The 15,435-nt window shown below is 62.9% G+C and overlaps 1 protein-coding gene and 1 long non-coding RNA gene across 2 annotated transcripts; one reads left to right on the forward strand and one right to left on the reverse strand.

Moving 5' to 3' along the window:
* Window positions 1-790: 790 nt before the first annotated feature.
* On the forward strand, window positions 791-15,092 carry NGFR (nerve growth factor receptor). Its single transcript, XM_027445512.3, has 6 exons — window positions 791-949; window positions 4,101-4,242; window positions 8,108-8,467; window positions 10,460-10,703; window positions 11,775-11,935; window positions 12,014-15,092. Exons 1-6 carry the CDS (start codon window positions 908-910, stop codon window positions 12,313-12,315), a joined length of 1,251 nt encoding a protein of 416 aa, XP_027301313.1. The 5' UTR covers window positions 791-907; the 3' UTR covers window positions 12,316-15,092.
* LOC119714072 (uncharacterized) lies at window positions 2,634-6,079 on the reverse strand. Its single transcript, XR_005261239.2, has 2 exons — window positions 5,622-6,079; window positions 2,634-5,514 (listed from the first exon to the last, which is right to left on the reverse strand). It is a non-coding gene; the product is annotated as an uncharacterized lncRNA (long non-coding RNA).
* Window positions 15,093-15,435: the final 343 nt, after the last annotated feature.

The following is a 15,435-nucleotide window of genomic DNA, read 5'->3' on the forward strand; positions in this document are numbered from 1 at the left end:
GGCCGTGACATTTCCAACTCCCTCTCCCTTACACGCAGCTTAACAACTCACCACCACAGGACCGGGGCTGGGCAGGATCAGGACGGGGCTGTCCTGGAATAAGCTGAATAAGCGGAGGGAGCATCACGCGGGGAGATTTTTAGGAAATTAAGGATGTCATTATGGGTTTTACACCTGAGGGTGGATTTACAAAGGGAAGCAGGTGGCTTTACAAAGAGGAGCAGGTGGCTGCCGCTCCGGGCATGGCAACGTCTCCTCCTCGCTGCTGGGAAATTCCCTTTGTCACCCGGAGGGGTTGGCACAGACCTGGCAGGGGTCGTGGTCCTGGGGGTGTCACCGGTACCTGCAGGATGCTGTGCCTTGTCCCTGCAGCCAGGTGAGCCCACCCCAGCCTCAGCCCTCCGTCCACAGCCGCTGACCTGCCCGGAGCCTCTCTCCGAGCCCGCAGCATAATTAACAAAACCCATTAATGAGCCCGTGGTGAGGACAGGGACTGGTGGAGAGCTGGAGAGGGGCGTGCGGGGATGGACGGATGGAGGCGTTCAAGGGGATGGAGAGAGATGGATGGATGGAGGGATGAATGGACGGACAGACAGCAGAGGAGGGTGCACAGACGGACACAAACATCGGAGGGGCTGGGGGGAGCGCACCCCAAAAGCGCTTTGGGGGAGGGCGGCGGGTTCTTGCGGGGGCGAGGAGGTGAGGGGGGGGGTCCGGGCTTTGTGTGCCGACAGAGGAGGGTGCTGGCTCTGCTGCTCGCCGTGATGCTCCGGGGGCGGAGAGGAGGAGGAGGAGGAGGAGGGACTTGCAGCCCTTTTCTGGTGCTGCCGAGGCGGCGGGCGGCAGAGGGAGGGCAGCCCGGCCGCGCACCCGCTGCTCGGGGGATGCGAGGCGACCCCCGCGCACCATGGCCGGGCTCCTGCCGCTGCTGCTGCTCCTGCTGCCGGCGGTGAGTGCCGGGCCGGGAGGCGGGGAGGGGCTGCTGGCAGGTGCCCGGGGGACCCGGAGCCCTGGAGGGACCGGGGAAGGAGCGCGGGGGGTCCCCGGGTCCCGCAGGCGCAAGGCGGAGGGGGGATGGAGAGGAGCCGGGGTACCCCGGCGCTGCGCCCCCGGGGCTCTCCAGCCTCTTATTTGGAGAGTCCCGGGGGTACCGGGCAAGTGGAAGGCGGGGAGGGCAAATGTAGAGGGCTGGAGGGTCCCGGAGGCACCGGGCAGCCGGGTTGGAGGGTCCCCCGGGTGGGCAAGCAGAGCGCGGCTGGGCGCAGAGGGAGGGGAGCGGGGAGGTGGGTGGGGATGGGGACCCCGCCGGGATGGCTTGTGCAGCCCCTCGCGTCCCGCTAGCGCCGAGCTGGGCTCTGCCATCCCTTTTCTCCCGGGAAAAAGGGTGGTGGTGGTGTGGGGAGGAGCAGCCCCACCCCTGTGCCTTCGTCTCCTGAACCCCATGGCCCCAAACCTTCCCCCAAACCTGCCCAGCTCCAAACTCAATGCCCTGTAGGAAGGGCAAAGCTTCCCTCCCCGCAGCGTGAGCCCCCCCGGACAGGCACAGCCTCAGCCCGTGCCACAGACAAAACTTCAGAGCCTGGGGGGGACAGGGAAGAGGGGGATGCCCGGAGTAGGACACACGGACTGGGCGCACAGGACAGACCTGGGGCAGAAACGGGGCTTTTGCTGCGGGAGGATTTGATGGGAGGGGGGTGTCCTGGAGGGCTCGGCAGGCAGCAGGACACCTTTTGGGCAGATGTTAAGCCCCGTGCTTCAGCGGTTTCATTCAGAGACTGAGGAGGAGAGCGGGGCTGGGGGCTCTGTGCCAGAGGGGTCCCCTTCCCTCGGACACCCGTGGGGTGGGGGCCGGGCTGGCTGAGCTCCCCAGGACCCGTGGCAGAGAAAACAAGACCCAAGCCCAGCCAAACTGGTTCAAATGATTTCAACCCTGGGAAATTCCTCCCTCCTGAGGCAGCGTCCTGCAGCCAGGCAGGGCTTGGGGGTCCCCCAAACCTTGCAGCCACCTCCCCAGGTCAGGGCTGGATGCGTCCCCGAGGACTGCACCTGCTGAGCCCACCCAGCCCCACAGCAGAGCTGGGGAGGGGGAACCCCACTGCCCCTCCAGTCCCTCACTGGGACAGGTCTAGAGGTGCTCCCACAGCTGTGGCCACAGCCCCAGGGTCGCCCCAAACCCCAAGAACCCCAATTTCATGCCTCATTACCTGTGCTGCTGGGACGGGAGCTCAGCAGGGGAGGAGGCAGAGCCCTGCCCGTCCTGCCGTGCCGAGGGCTGGCCGGACCCGGCGAGCTCAGACGTGGCTCTCCGTGCTGCCCAAAGTTTGGGGAGTGCTCGGAGCCAGGGGTTTGGCTTTTTCGAGACAGGGTGCATAGCCAAAAAATGCAGAGCCCGTCTGTCAGGCTCGCAGGCGGTTCGGATCCAGGCTTGCCGCTGGGCCCATCTCCAGCTGCAGCGTTGCCGCCGTTCCCTGCTCCGGCGCAACGCAGCTTTCTGTGCCAGGGCTGGGGAGATAATAATGGTGCCTCGCACAACTCGCTCCACGTAGCTCTTCCTCCAAGGCCATTCCTCAACCGGCAGCATCTGTCTGGGGAGAGAAAAGCACAGGAACAACCCAGAAAGCAATTAAAAGCTCACAAAGGTGTTGCTCGCACCCTCTGCGCGTCCCCCCTCCTCGGCCCGGCTGTCAAGATGCTTTATAGTGTTAATACCTGTGGCTTTGTCAACAGGAGTTGTGTTAATAACATGCACATTTCAGCGGGCTAATGCAGACCATGTGCCCCCCTCATAAGCGTGTTAATCTTTATGAACGTTTCAGTGCTCGAGATGGAGCTGAAAGGGAAATGCAGGCAGGGAAGGTGGGGGGGGTGCCGCACCTGGGACTGGAAGTTGCATTTTCCACACCATTTAGAAGCGCCGAGGGTAGGACCTGGCAGCAGGAGGGGGAAGCACAGGGTGTCCCTCAGCAGCCTGAGGAGAGCAGGGGGAAGCTGTCGGGGCTCGGGGGTCTTCGCACGGAGGAAACGAAGCAGCCGGGTCCTGGCCCCGCGGGGCTGCTCGCAGCTGCCTCGGGTGCGGGCGGCGTGGGAGAGCTGGCTGCTGCTGGCCCCAGCTGCTGGCCCCAGCCTTCCCAGCACTATTTATAGCCAGGCACGTTGGGATGCTTCCCTCCTTCTCAGCCGCCGCTGCGGGGAGCAGAAACCTGCCCGAGCGTGGGGGGGATCGCTGCAGAGGGAGCAGCGGGGCGAGCTCCAGCCCTGCGCCCCGCCTGGGTCCCTGCAAGCAGCGGGGCACATCCCTGCTGCCTGGCTCTGTCCCTGCTGCAAATCCAGCCCCTTTCTCACACCCCCAGCCAGTATTTGGGGGCGCTGGAAGTGCCCCCCATGCCAAACCCTCTCTCGCCCGTGCAGCCGGGGCCCGGTGCCAGGTCAGGCTGGCGAAGCAGCGCCAGCCAGGAGAGCGCATGCTTTGCAGCGCAGGGTAATTGGAGCACTTTGTCATTCAGCTGCCTATAATTGGCGCTCCATTGTCTCAGGCCGGGCCGGATGATGCCGGATGATGCACCCGTGAGTTCATAACGCCGCATTGTGCGAAGAAGAGAGGCGGCCAAGTGGCTGGCAAGGCATCCAGATGCTTGGGGACGCAGGGAGGGGGGGGAGCTCCTCCAGGCTCCCGTTGAGTTTTTTTCCCCCCAAACCAGGCTCAGGCTGATGGCAGAGGGATGGCGAGGCCAACCCACAGCCCGGCCAGCGCTGCTCCCTGCTGCAAAGTGCATGTGCTCCAAACCGCACCGCTCATGGCACTTTTATTGCTTCCATGTGTGATGACAGGTTTTATAAGCAAATCCACTCACTCCCATTAGGCGGCTGAAGCTCTCTGGGCTCCTTTTAAAGTCTTCATTTCCATCGTGGGGGCTGATTTCCAATCGTGATGTTCAGCGAGAGCATGGCGCGGAGCGGGGACCCCAGCTCTCCAAAACCCCCGTGGGGGCTGGCAGGGCCCATGGCACAACCCTGCCTGGATGCCACGCGTTTCTCTGCCCACCCTTGCAGGGGGAATCCCGGTGCCAAGAGTCACCTCCCAGCTCTGTTTTCTCCCCCAGGGACCCGCCTGGGGCTCCAAGGACAAGTGCTTCACCAAGATGTACACGACGAGCGGGGAGTGCTGCAAAGCCTGCAACCTGGGCGAGGGGGTGGTGCAGCCCTGCGGGGTCAACCAGACCGTCTGCGAGCCCTGCCTGGACAGTGAGTACCTGCTCCCCCCCCACCAAGGGTGTTGGGCACAGGGGGGGCTTTGGGGACCACCAGCAGGCACTGGGGTCCTCCCCGTGCGCATCCCCTTGGGCGAGTTGTGTGGATGCACTTCGTGCTGCTCGCTGCAGCCTCCCGGTGCCCAACTCCTGCACAAACGCACCCAAATGGCAGGATTTCTTCCATGATTTCCCCCAATCCTTCAGCCATCTGCCCAGCAAATCCCAACCCCAGATCCAACAACCACCCTGTTCCAGGACCTGCTGTTTGCAGGTCCCCTTCCAGGGCTCTGTCCCCCAGCTCCCCCCCAGCACTGCCCTCCAAAACTCACCCACACCGCGGTCACCCAGCGAGCCACCTGTACCATCGCTAATTTTACCTTGTAAAGGCTGCAAAATAAAACTGGGGGAGGGAGAAGCAAATCACACGGGCTCCTGATACAGCGGGGGGGGGGACAGTTTTCTGCTGGCCAGCCCCAGGCACGTTGCCTATGTCAAACACTTCGTAAACGTCGGTCAGCTTTGTGCTGGCGAGCTGGGGAAATGCTTACAAAGTGGCCCAACTCTTAGTGTTTAAACAACGCCATGGTAGGCATAAGCAACCTGCCCTTCAAATTTACTGCTGCAAAGCCTTTGAAGAGCTGGGGACAAGTCTTTGTAGGGGAATTTGTGCCAGCCAAGCCCAGAGCGCTCCAGGGATGTGGTTTGAGGGGGGGAAGGGGCAGAGCACGGCCATGGGGGGAGCGAAAGAGGCAGAGAAGCCCTATAAGAGGAGAAACCCCATAACCAGCACAGAGCAGCATCAGGGCAGGGCTAAAAATACCTCTGCCTTCCTGCAAAATCGATGAAGGGCGCTCGGCCTCTGAGCAGCCGGGGAGGCTGCAACCCCCCGGCTGCAACCTCGGGGCGGGCTCGGTGCCTCTGGCTCCAGCCCAGCTCCTGGGATGCAGGGCTGCAAACCCAGAGGGCACGGCCAGGGCTGCTTCGTGTTCCAGAGATGCTCCCGATTGGGAATGCCTCACAAAAAGCCCCTCCGTTTCCAGGCTTGGGGATGGCTTCCTTCCCACCTTCTTTCTGGGAACTGGGGGTGGAAGGGAGTTTCCACCCTCCCCGGAGGACGGTGGGTGCAGAGGTTACGGAGAGCCCACGGCCTGGGTGTGTGGGTCAGGGCACGGGTGTTGGGGGCTGTACACGAGTGCTGCTGCTCCAATTTGCACCCCAGCAGGATTAACCTCTGGCACCAGCTCTGGAGGGTCAGGGAGCTGAACTGGAAAGCATGGAGATAAAAAGGCACCCCTCCGTGCCTCAGTGTCCCCCACAGCCCTCACACACCCCAGCTAGGAGCACCCACACCCCAGCGCCCTCCCCACTCACCCAAGCACCCGGTGTAAATCCCAGGGCAGGATCAGGTCTCCACCACCCCCCAGGCAGCAAGGGGACAGCCTGGCCCCTCATTGCATCAACTGGGAAGAGCAAACAAACCCCAAAACCACAAAGAAAATGGGAGATAACCTCCCTGCCAGCCGTCCTGCTTTATACTCCCAGCCCTGCCCCAGCTGCAGGCGTTTGTTGTCGATGCAGCAGGGGCTGAGCCCCAAAATTCATCAGATGGGAGCTGCTGGGTGGGGCTGATGGATGGGTGCTGGGGGTGCAGGTGATGAAAGATCCCCAATTGGCCTCTGAACCAAATCCCTGGGGGGGATTTCAGGGGGTGGAGAAGAGACCTGCAAACCCATCACCAGCCTGTGCTGGGGTGGGGATGGGATCCTTTGGGGGCTGCTTCCACCCTTCTCCCCCAGCCTGGGCTCCCAGCAGCTCCAAGGGTCACTGCATGGGCACCCCCTTCCCTCCAGAATTCCCCCAGCTGCCTCGCACGGGGAAAAAGGGCACAAAAATCCTCACCTCCACCCCAGGCTGCCTCCGAGGCTTCGCCTTGGACAGCTTCCCGACCCACCAGCCAAATCGTTTCCCAAAGACTTTTTGCTCCTATCAAAGCAGCACCCCCGTCAAAGCCTGAAGGCAGCAGTTCCTGCAGCAGCCCAAACGGCCACTTGCTTTTTTATTATAATTTTTCTTCTCTCCCTCCCTCGTCCCCCCCCAAGAGGCTGCCTCATGATTTATTTATCCCCCTTCACCAGCCTCCATCGCTGCGGGAGGGAGGGGGGCCCCGGCTGAATCTCAGCTGTAATTGCTCAGCTCCGATACCTTGCTGCCACTGAAAATGTGCCCACTCAGCCGTATGCCTTTCCTGGCCACTTCCCCGCTCTAATGGTGCCTATCAATAATTCAGAATAATGCGAGGGACGAGGCCAGGTTAATGGGAGCCGCGCACGCCAGCAGCCAACCCAGCGCGGCTCTGCCTCCGTTCGGCCGGGCAGGGGCTGCTCGCCCACCCCAAGCCCCCCTGCCATTAGCCAAATCCGCTGCTTTTGGCACAGTTTGGGCATGACACGGTGATGTGTGGCACAATTGTGAGGTGGCTGGTGCAGAGGACCCCATCCCTGAAGGAGAAGGAATGGGTTTGGGGAGCCCCAGGGACATCCCGGTGCTGGCTCGGTGCCCCTGTCCTTGGGGTGCAGCGGGGGAGCTGCCCCTGCCCATCACCATCACCTCAGGGCTCTTCCTTCCCCTCTGTCCTGAAAATGTTATAAAAGAGGCACCAGAGCAGCTCCTCCTGCAGGTTCCATCTCTCGTGGGCCACCACAAGAAGCTGGAGGCCACCAGAGGTGCCGGGAGGCCACGGGGAAGGTTTGGCCGGTGCAGGGCGGGCGCGCAGCCCTCGGAGCTTCCAGAGGAAACCTCCAGCTCCTAATTAAGGATGGAGACGTGGCTGGTTTGCCTTCCTGAGGGCTTGCACATCATTCCCCAACACCTTCTCCACGGAGGGGATGGGGGATTGGACTTTTCCCTGTGTTTCAGCCGCGTAGGCTACGGGGAAACCACTGCAAAGAGCGTGATGGAGAGAGAGCAACTGTGCCCTCCAGGACGGGCACTGAGCCTGGCTCGCTGGGCTAAAAATAACCTCAAACACCTTGGGGACCATGCAGGGGAAGGAGGGGACGCGGGGGGAGGCTCGTCGGGCTTCGGGAGGGTATTGATTTACACGGCAGAGTCAGCCCTGCGGGGTGAAACTGGAGAGCAAGGAGCCCCGGGGTCAGAGGAGAGTCAGCAATTAGTGTTGTAACCTCCTGTTTGCATCACCTCCCGCATCCCCTGGCCTCCCCGGTGGGGAGCACGAGGCCAAAAGGGGGGGGACACAGGGCAGAGATGTCCCCAGGGACCTCCCGGGCAGGGTGCAGAGGAGAAAGCTTTGGGGATGCGATGTCTGTCGGTGCCAGCGTGGGCCATGGGGACCGTCCGCAGGTTGGAAATGGGGACGGTGCCCTGGCTGCGCACAGGGACGCTCTCTCGGGGACACGGGCACCAAGGACATGGGCATGACTGGGACGGGTGTGATGGGGACAGCAGCGAGATCTCTGCAGGCTGCAGGAGCTCCAAGGACCCAAGTTAGGGGCTGCACACCCTCATCAGCACAAGGAATTGCTGCAAAAAGGGATTTGCTGTTAACGGGAAGGGAACAGGCAGGGGGAGGCCATGGAGTTGCCAGAGCCTGGAAGGGAACCGGCGGTTTTGGGGGGGCTGCAGTGGGGCAAACTCTCCCCATGCCTCAGAGGAGGAGGAAAACGATGAAAAGCGCCAGTCCCAGCCTGCAACCCCTGCACAAACCCAGCTCCCCCAGCAGGACGGGGCTGGGAGCTGGGGGCTGCAGCAAAGCCACCACCGGGGCGCAGAGTGGCCAGCGGGGACGGGGACACCCCGGTGGCCCTCTGCTCACCCCCTTTTTGCCCCCTCCTTCCCAGGCGTGACCTACTCGGACACGGTGAGCGCCACGGAGCCGTGCAAGCCGTGCACGCAGTGCGTGGGGCTGCAGAGCATGTCGGCGCCCTGCGTGGAGTCGGACGACGCCGTGTGCCGCTGCGCCTACGGCTACTACCAGGACGAGCTGAGCGGGAGCTGCAAGGAGTGCCGGGTCTGCGAGGTGGGCTTCGGCCTCATGTTCCCCTGCAGGGACTCGCAGGACACGGTGTGCGAGGAGTGCCCCGAGGGCACCTTCTCCGATGAGGCCAACTTCGTGGACCCCTGCCTGCCCTGCACCATCTGCGAGGAGAACGAGGTGATGGTGAAGGAGTGCACGGCCACCTCCGACGCTGAATGCAGAGGTACCGCTGCCTTTTGAGGGGGGAGCAGGGCTCGCTGGCTCTCGTGGTGCAAGCACAGCCATCTGCAGTGCTCTGTGCCTCGGGTTCCCGTTGCACAGCAGCAATGGGGAGGTGGGTGCAGGGCCTCTGGGGTGGAGGACAGGAGAGGATCCCATGTCCAGCTGAGATCCCCACCCCTTGGGTGTTGCAGCACGCAGCTTCCTAAGGAGCCAGCGCTTGCTGCGAGCCTTCAGCCCCCTTGCAAATGCTCAGCCAAGAGGTCCGGCAGCCTCGGATGTTGCTTTTGCTGCCACCAGAGCCTTCGTCAAAAGGAAATCTGGCAGCCGATGGGTTTTCAATGGTATTTAACTGCTGCTGCCCTCAGAAAGAGCTGGGGAGCAGCCAGCCCCACAGCCCGGGAGGGTTTGGTGTGCAGCATCATTTGGCAGAGCAGCCTGGCCGTGCTGCCCCATGCCATGCACAGTCCCCGTATCCCAGCGGGGCTGTTTTTGGGGGGGTTTAGGCTGGCACCGGGGCTGCCCCGGCTGCTTTTGGCAACAGCAGCACGGTTCCTGCCCTGAGCCCAGTGGCTTAGAAAGGGGCTTTGTCCTGCACGCCGCTGATTCACAGCACGAGGCGGCAGCCAGCGCAGCTCCCTTTGGCTGATCCCTTGGAAGGGTCGAGTAAATGGAGCCATAAGTCAAGGAGCACAGGGTGAGCTTTGTTAGCTGCCAGCGGGGCCCCGCCGGATACGGCCGTGGTGGCCACCGAAATGTTGCTCCCAAAGGGCAGCGGGATCCGGATGGGGGCCACGGCTGGGAGGGTCAGCACGGGGGGCTGCCAGCACCGGGAGACCCCTTCCTTCCCCCCCTGGGGACAGCCAGCAGGCAGGGGGTGGCGTCCCCTGTGCTGTCGTGGTGCTGGAGAGCTCGGGGTGCACGAGCAGAGGTGGAACCACCAGGCTGGGGATTGCACCGGGGCTGGTTGTTTGTCTGCAGTTGTGCAGGGGCTGGTGCAGCAGGGAGCAGGAATTGGGCTGTGCCCAGGAGGGGTTGGTTGGGGCTTGCTCCAGCCTCGAGCTTGCAAAGTGCCTGGGGCACCGGGTGGCCGGGGATGTGGCACAGCCCCGGTGTGGCACAGTGGGGACACGGCCCTGCAGAGCTCACCCGGAGGCTGCCCACGGGCACAGGGAAAGGCCCTGGAGAGGGGCAGGGGCAGGTCTGGGGGGAGGCAGGCTCTGCGGGGGGGTTGGGCACGCAGGTGAGAGCTCTTCCCAGTGCAAGACGAGGCACATCCATCTGCTGGGTGTGGATGTATGGGTGGGAACGGGGTCACTCCCAGATCGGGGCTGGGCTGGCGGGGCGCACCCAGCAGGCAGGGGCCAGGGGAAGGGGACAAGCCGAGGATTCCCCCTTTCTGCTCCCCCCTGGGGGGATGAATCCAGGCTGCGGGCAGCAGATGAAGCCAGGCAGACCCGGCTCCTTGCGAGCTGCAGAAGCAGCTGCTTTGCCTTAGGCAGGTCTCGGTGCAGATGTGCTGTAGGTGGGTGGCTTCTGGGGTGCAGCCTGGGGACCGAGCCCCATAGCAGCTCTCTGGGATCAGCGACAGGAGCCCGGGGCTCAGCCAGCAGCCTTGCATGTCTGAGGGCAGAGCTCCTCTTCCATCCCAGTGCCAGGGCTGGATAAAACCTCAGTGGGGATAAACAAACCCTGCTTGTGCGAGGCTGGATGCCCACAGGCAACGGGGACGCACAGATCCGTGGTTTGTCCCTTGCTGAATGGCTCGAGCAAAGCCGTGCTGGGACAGGGAAACCTTCAAAGTCGTGTCCAAGCAGCCCAGCCAAGACCAGGCACCATCAGCCTTTCGGAAGAGGAGACAGCTTTGGCTTGTCTCGGGGTCCAGAGGGACTGGGGGCAAGGACAAGCTTGGGGAAAAGGGGCTGTGCCAGAGCTGCTACAAGTCACCGCCGGGTACGTGGCTGACCCTTCCCTTTGTTTTTTCCCCTCCTGGCAGACCTCCACCCTCGCTGGACAACACACACCCCATCCCTGGCGGGCTCCGAGAGCCCCGAACCCGTCACCAGGGACCCCTTCAACACCGAGGCCATGGCCAGCACCCTGGCAGACACCGGCACCACCGTCATGGGCAGCTCGCAGCCCGTCGTGAGCCGCGGCACCGCCGACAACCTCATCCCCGTCTACTGCTCCATCCTGGCAGCCGTGGTGGTGGGGCTGGTGGCTTACATCGCCTTCAAAAGGTAGAGAAGCAGGGCAGAGCCCTTTAGGGGGGTGGAAGAGGAAGGAGTTGGATAGGGGGGAGCAGCTCGTGCCCACCCCCCTTGGAGGTCCTGCTTTTGGAGCGGTCACCGATAGCGCCACGAAATGAGGGAGGGGAGCAGGGTGGGTGGGCAGGAGCTGGATTGCCAAAAAATGCACGAGAAATAAGGCAGCTGAGGAGATGAAAAAGGGCGATCGCAGCAGGCTGGGGGTGCAAGCCGTGCTCCCCTGCCACCCCCAACACAAACACCCCCCCGCTCGCTCTGGCACGCCACGGGCAGCCGTCGTGGCCGATCACACTCAGCAGCTCATCCTTAGGTGTGCACCTGGCCCTGTGCAGGTCAGGGCTGGCTCAGCTGCTCCCCATGCACCCCCCCGGGCTGGAGGCACCCCGAGGGGTCCCTGCAGCATCTTCTCCCCACCAGGACCTCAGCCCAGGCTCACGCAGCCGCCTGGCCCCACACGTGCTGCCCAGATGCGAGCCTGCAGCTCGTGCGCCCCACGTGCGCCCTGGTCCCTGCCGTGTCCCTGGCCCACCCAGTGGCCCCGTTCCAGCCCCAGAGGGCACCGAGCCCCACGTGCACCACCCACGAGAAGGCGGCGATGTGGGTGCGTGCACCCAGCCGAAGCTCCAGATGTGCCTTCACGTGGGCGCAGCGCTGCACGTGGGGACCCGCACGCAGCTCCATGTGCGCACACGCGTGCACGCCGCCCGGCAGCTGCCTTTCTGCAGCGGGGCTGTGCAGGAGGGAGCCCCGTCCCGCACCCTTGTGATGCTCAGGAGCTGGGCAGCTGCAAAAGCAGAGGCACTCGGTGCTGATTTAACCTGATCCAGCTGGCGGAGGGGTTGAGCCAGAGGTTACGGGGGAAACACTGCTTGGGAAAACGGTTCCGAGCAGGGGACAAGGCAACGAAGCTGCTCCCAAAGCCTGGGGTGCCACGTAGGGGATGCTGCCCCAGGGGTGGGGATGGGATGGGATGGGATGGGATGGGATGGGATGGGATGGGATGGGATGGGATGGGACAGTGCCCCCCTGCTCCTCTCCGTGCAGGTGGAACAGCTGCAAGCAGAACAAGCAAGGGGCCAACAACCGCCCGGTGAACCAGACGCCCTCCCCGGAGGGGGAGAAGCTGCACAGCGACAGCGGCATCTCGGTGGACAGCCAGAGCCTGCACGACCAGCAGCCAAACAGCCAGGGCACGCAGGGGCCAGGTAGGGCGAGCCGGGGGCCATGGGGTGGGTGGGGGGCACCGCGTCCCAGCGCCTTAACCCCCCCTTCACCCTTCGCAGCCCCCAAGGGAGACGGGAGCCTGTACGCCAACCTGCCACCGGGCAAGCAGGAGGAGGTGGAGAAGCTGCTGAGCAGCTCGGCCGAGGAGACGTGGAGGCAGCTGGCCGGGGAGCTGGGCTACAAAGAGGACCTCATTGACTCCTTCACGCGGGAGGAATCGCCCGCCCGCGCCCTCCTGGCCGACTGGTCCTCCAAGGAGACGGCCACCCTCGACGCCCTCCTGGTGGCCCTGCGAAAGATCCAGCGCGGGGACATCGCCGAGAGCTTGTACAGCGAGTCCACCGCCACCTCGCCCGTCTGAAGGGCGGCCCGGGGGGGAGAGGCACTGCCGGGGGCCCCGTGCCCGGCCACCCCCTCGCCTCTCCCCTCCCTGGCACCGAGACCCTTGGAGAGGAGGGTGGGAAGGAAGCGAGGGCTCCCCGGGCCCCCCAGTTTTACGGCCCTCTATGCACTGAGCTCCTGGTTTCGGTATCGCCCCCTCCCACCACCAACCCCCCCCGGCAGCCCCTGACCCAGCCGGGCTCTGTCCCACTCCTCGCCTGCTGCCAGAGCATCCTCGAGGGCAGCTGGGCGAGCGCAGGGACGAGCACCACTCTCAGGTCTCTCCTCTTCTCTCTTCTTCCAGCCCCTTCCCTGTCCTCCTCGGGGCTCCGGGTCTCTCCCTGCTGTCCTTTCTCCTCGCCCCATGCTGCTGTTCTCTTCCTCTCCCCTCTGCTGCCCTGAAATTCCTCCTCTTCCCCCAAACCGCGAGCAAAGGGCAGGGCTGGGATGGGCACAGCGAAGCAGAGCCGCTGTGGTGGGATTTGGGGAGGGGGCTGGTCCCTAAGCTGGGCTGTGCAACTGGGGGGTGGGCTGGGGGAAAGGACTCGGCTTCCAACAGCCCAACCTACACTGTGAAATTTGGGCTGCGCTCCCTGGGGCCGGCAGCTTTTGGCCTCAGTGGGGAGCAGCCACCAAATGCTGGGGACAGCCCCAAAAGGGGAGCAGGTGTCCGGGTGCCACCACCCTTGCACCAGTGCCAGGGGTGCTGGAGCTCCACAGGGGGGGACCCCAAAAGTCTAAAGGGCTGACAAAAGTGCCTGCCTGCAGCGGGAACACGACAAAAGGGCTTTGCTCATCCTCCCCTCGGCACGAATCCCGGCATCCCCGCGCTGCACACCCCAGGAGCAAAGCCACCCTGGTGCAATTGCACTGTCCCCTTGCACAGGGCTGGCAATCGGGGGGGGGCAGCTCCTCCTCGAGACCCCATACTGGGCCTGTACCTGCCCCGGACTGGTGGCACTGGGGTCCCAACCCTTCTAGCTCACACATCAACCCCCCCCTCCTGGCACTCAGTGAGGCTGCAGAAGGAGCAGCTGCCAGGTGAGCACCCAGGGCTCCTTTTGAGCTGCCGCCGGCCAGCACAGCCCTGGAGGATGTCCCCCAAAACGGGGCAGCTTTGCCACCTCCCTCGCCTGGAGGTTTTTTTTGCAGAGCAAGGACTGCAAGGTGAGCTCACGCCACGCAGGAGCTGGGTACGGCTGAGCCTCCAGCCTTCCCCTTTAGCCTCCTGCTTCAGCCAGAAACCTCACCGAGCGCAGGAGGAGATTTTCCTTCCCTCTTCAAGGAGCTAAGCAAGACTTGTAAATAATTCCGCCTTGTTTTACTAATGCTCGATGTTTCTACGTGTGATGGGGTGATGGTGCCCGCCCCAACCCCTCTGCTCGGCCACCCCGGGCTGCTCACTCCTGGCTTCCCACCTGCAGGCTGAGCTTTCCTCTTCTTGCAGCCCCGTCCTCGTTCCCACCTCGCCTCTGGCCTTAAAGACTCGATGGAGAAGTGGGGAAACGCGCGCGTGCTCGCTCCAAAAATCACCGCAGCGGGTCCGCGAGGAGCTTGGGGACACCGAGGGGTTTGGCTGGTCCTGGTGGAGAGCTCGGTGCCCTGCAGCCTGTTTCTGCCTGAAGATCAGGAGGTAATGCTGGACTGTGGGGGTGATGGAGCACTGGAACTGGGCTCCATCCTTGGAGAGCTCCAAAAGCCGCCTGGACACGGTCCTGGGTGCCCTGCTCCGGGTGGTCCTGCTGGAGCAGGGCTTGGAGAGATGGGCCCAGAGGTCCCTGCCCAATTCACCCATTCTGGGATCCTGCGAGGGGGCCTGGAGCCAACATTGGTGGAAACTCAACACCCGATCCTATAAAAGTTTTTGGAAACTTTGCTCCCTGGGTTTTGGAAGATAAAAATGCCCGGGCTGCGTTTGGATCAGGCTGGGATGTCGAGCACCTCCTGCCCTGGCGCGAAGCAGCTGTGCACCAAGAGCACTGAAATCCAAGGAAAACACCCCAAATTTGACTCTGGCTTGCAAGCCCCCAGCTGGGGGTGCCAGCTCCTTCCAGACCGAGCCATCCCCAGGGATGCTTTGGGATGAACTCAAGTGTTGGTTACCGTGATGTGGTTTCCCTTGGTCCCTTCTTTTGGTGAAGCGACTCGAAGCGAGCGCCCGTGCTGGGTTCTGCCAACTCCTCCTCAAAAACCTGCCCGGGTGAGCCTGGCCGAGCCACCCGGGATGCACCGTGCCAGATGCAAATCGCTTTTCTTCAGGACAATATCACCATGGTCTCAGGTTTCTATTGCCATAGCAAGGGGTCCTTTCCTCGCCCTTCGACCGAGCCTTGCGGCTGAGGAAACGGAGACAAACTCAGCATCCAAAGAGAAGCCGCGGGACGCCTCAAATCCCTGGTTGCAGGAAAACTAATAATAATAATAACTTAAAAAAAAAAAAAAAAAAAGGAGGGAAAACAAGCCAAAGTTAATGCTCGTCGGTACGTTTTGTGTCCTTTTCTAATGTTTCTGTTGTACAAAGACCGTGTGTTTTCTCCACTTGTTCCCCCACTCCCCCTGTGATACCAACGCCGATTTATTAGAGGTTTGTGGTGAAGGATTTGCCGTTGTAGAAGGAGTTTGTGGGGGTGCCGGGAGGGGTGCGAGCAGCATGAGGTGGGAGGGATCCTGCACGGGGGCTGGCGGGGTGCGGGGCCGGCTCGGTGGGTAGCTATCCTTGTGTATCGGTCGGATGCCAATAAAGAGCATCACAGCGTCGGCGTGCCTCTTGGTTTTTTCTCCCCACCCCCCCCAAGAAGCAAGATTTGTGCTTCTATAATAGGAAAGAACCTCAAAGGCCTTCAAGGGTGGCGTTTCCCCTGGCTTCTTGCACTGCCTTAGGCACCAGGAGCCTGATCCCGCACCTTGAGCTGTTGGCAACGCTGCCACTGGCACCCAAGATGCGGGCTCAGGCTCCTGAAATCCTACACAAAACCCCCAAAGCAGGCGGATTTATTTGCATAGGGGCCAATTTTTGCCATGAGTTCGGGAAGGGGCAGGAGGGCTCCCCTGCTGGGGAGGCAAAGGGACGCGGGGCACGTTTCTGATGCTCGATACTCAC

Source organism: Anas platyrhynchos, chromosome 28, assembly GCF_047663525.1.
Source record: "Anas platyrhynchos isolate ZD024472 breed Pekin duck chromosome 28, IASCAAS_PekinDuck_T2T, whole genome shotgun sequence".
NCBI lineage: Eukaryota > Metazoa > Chordata > Aves > Anseriformes > Anatidae > Anas > Anas platyrhynchos.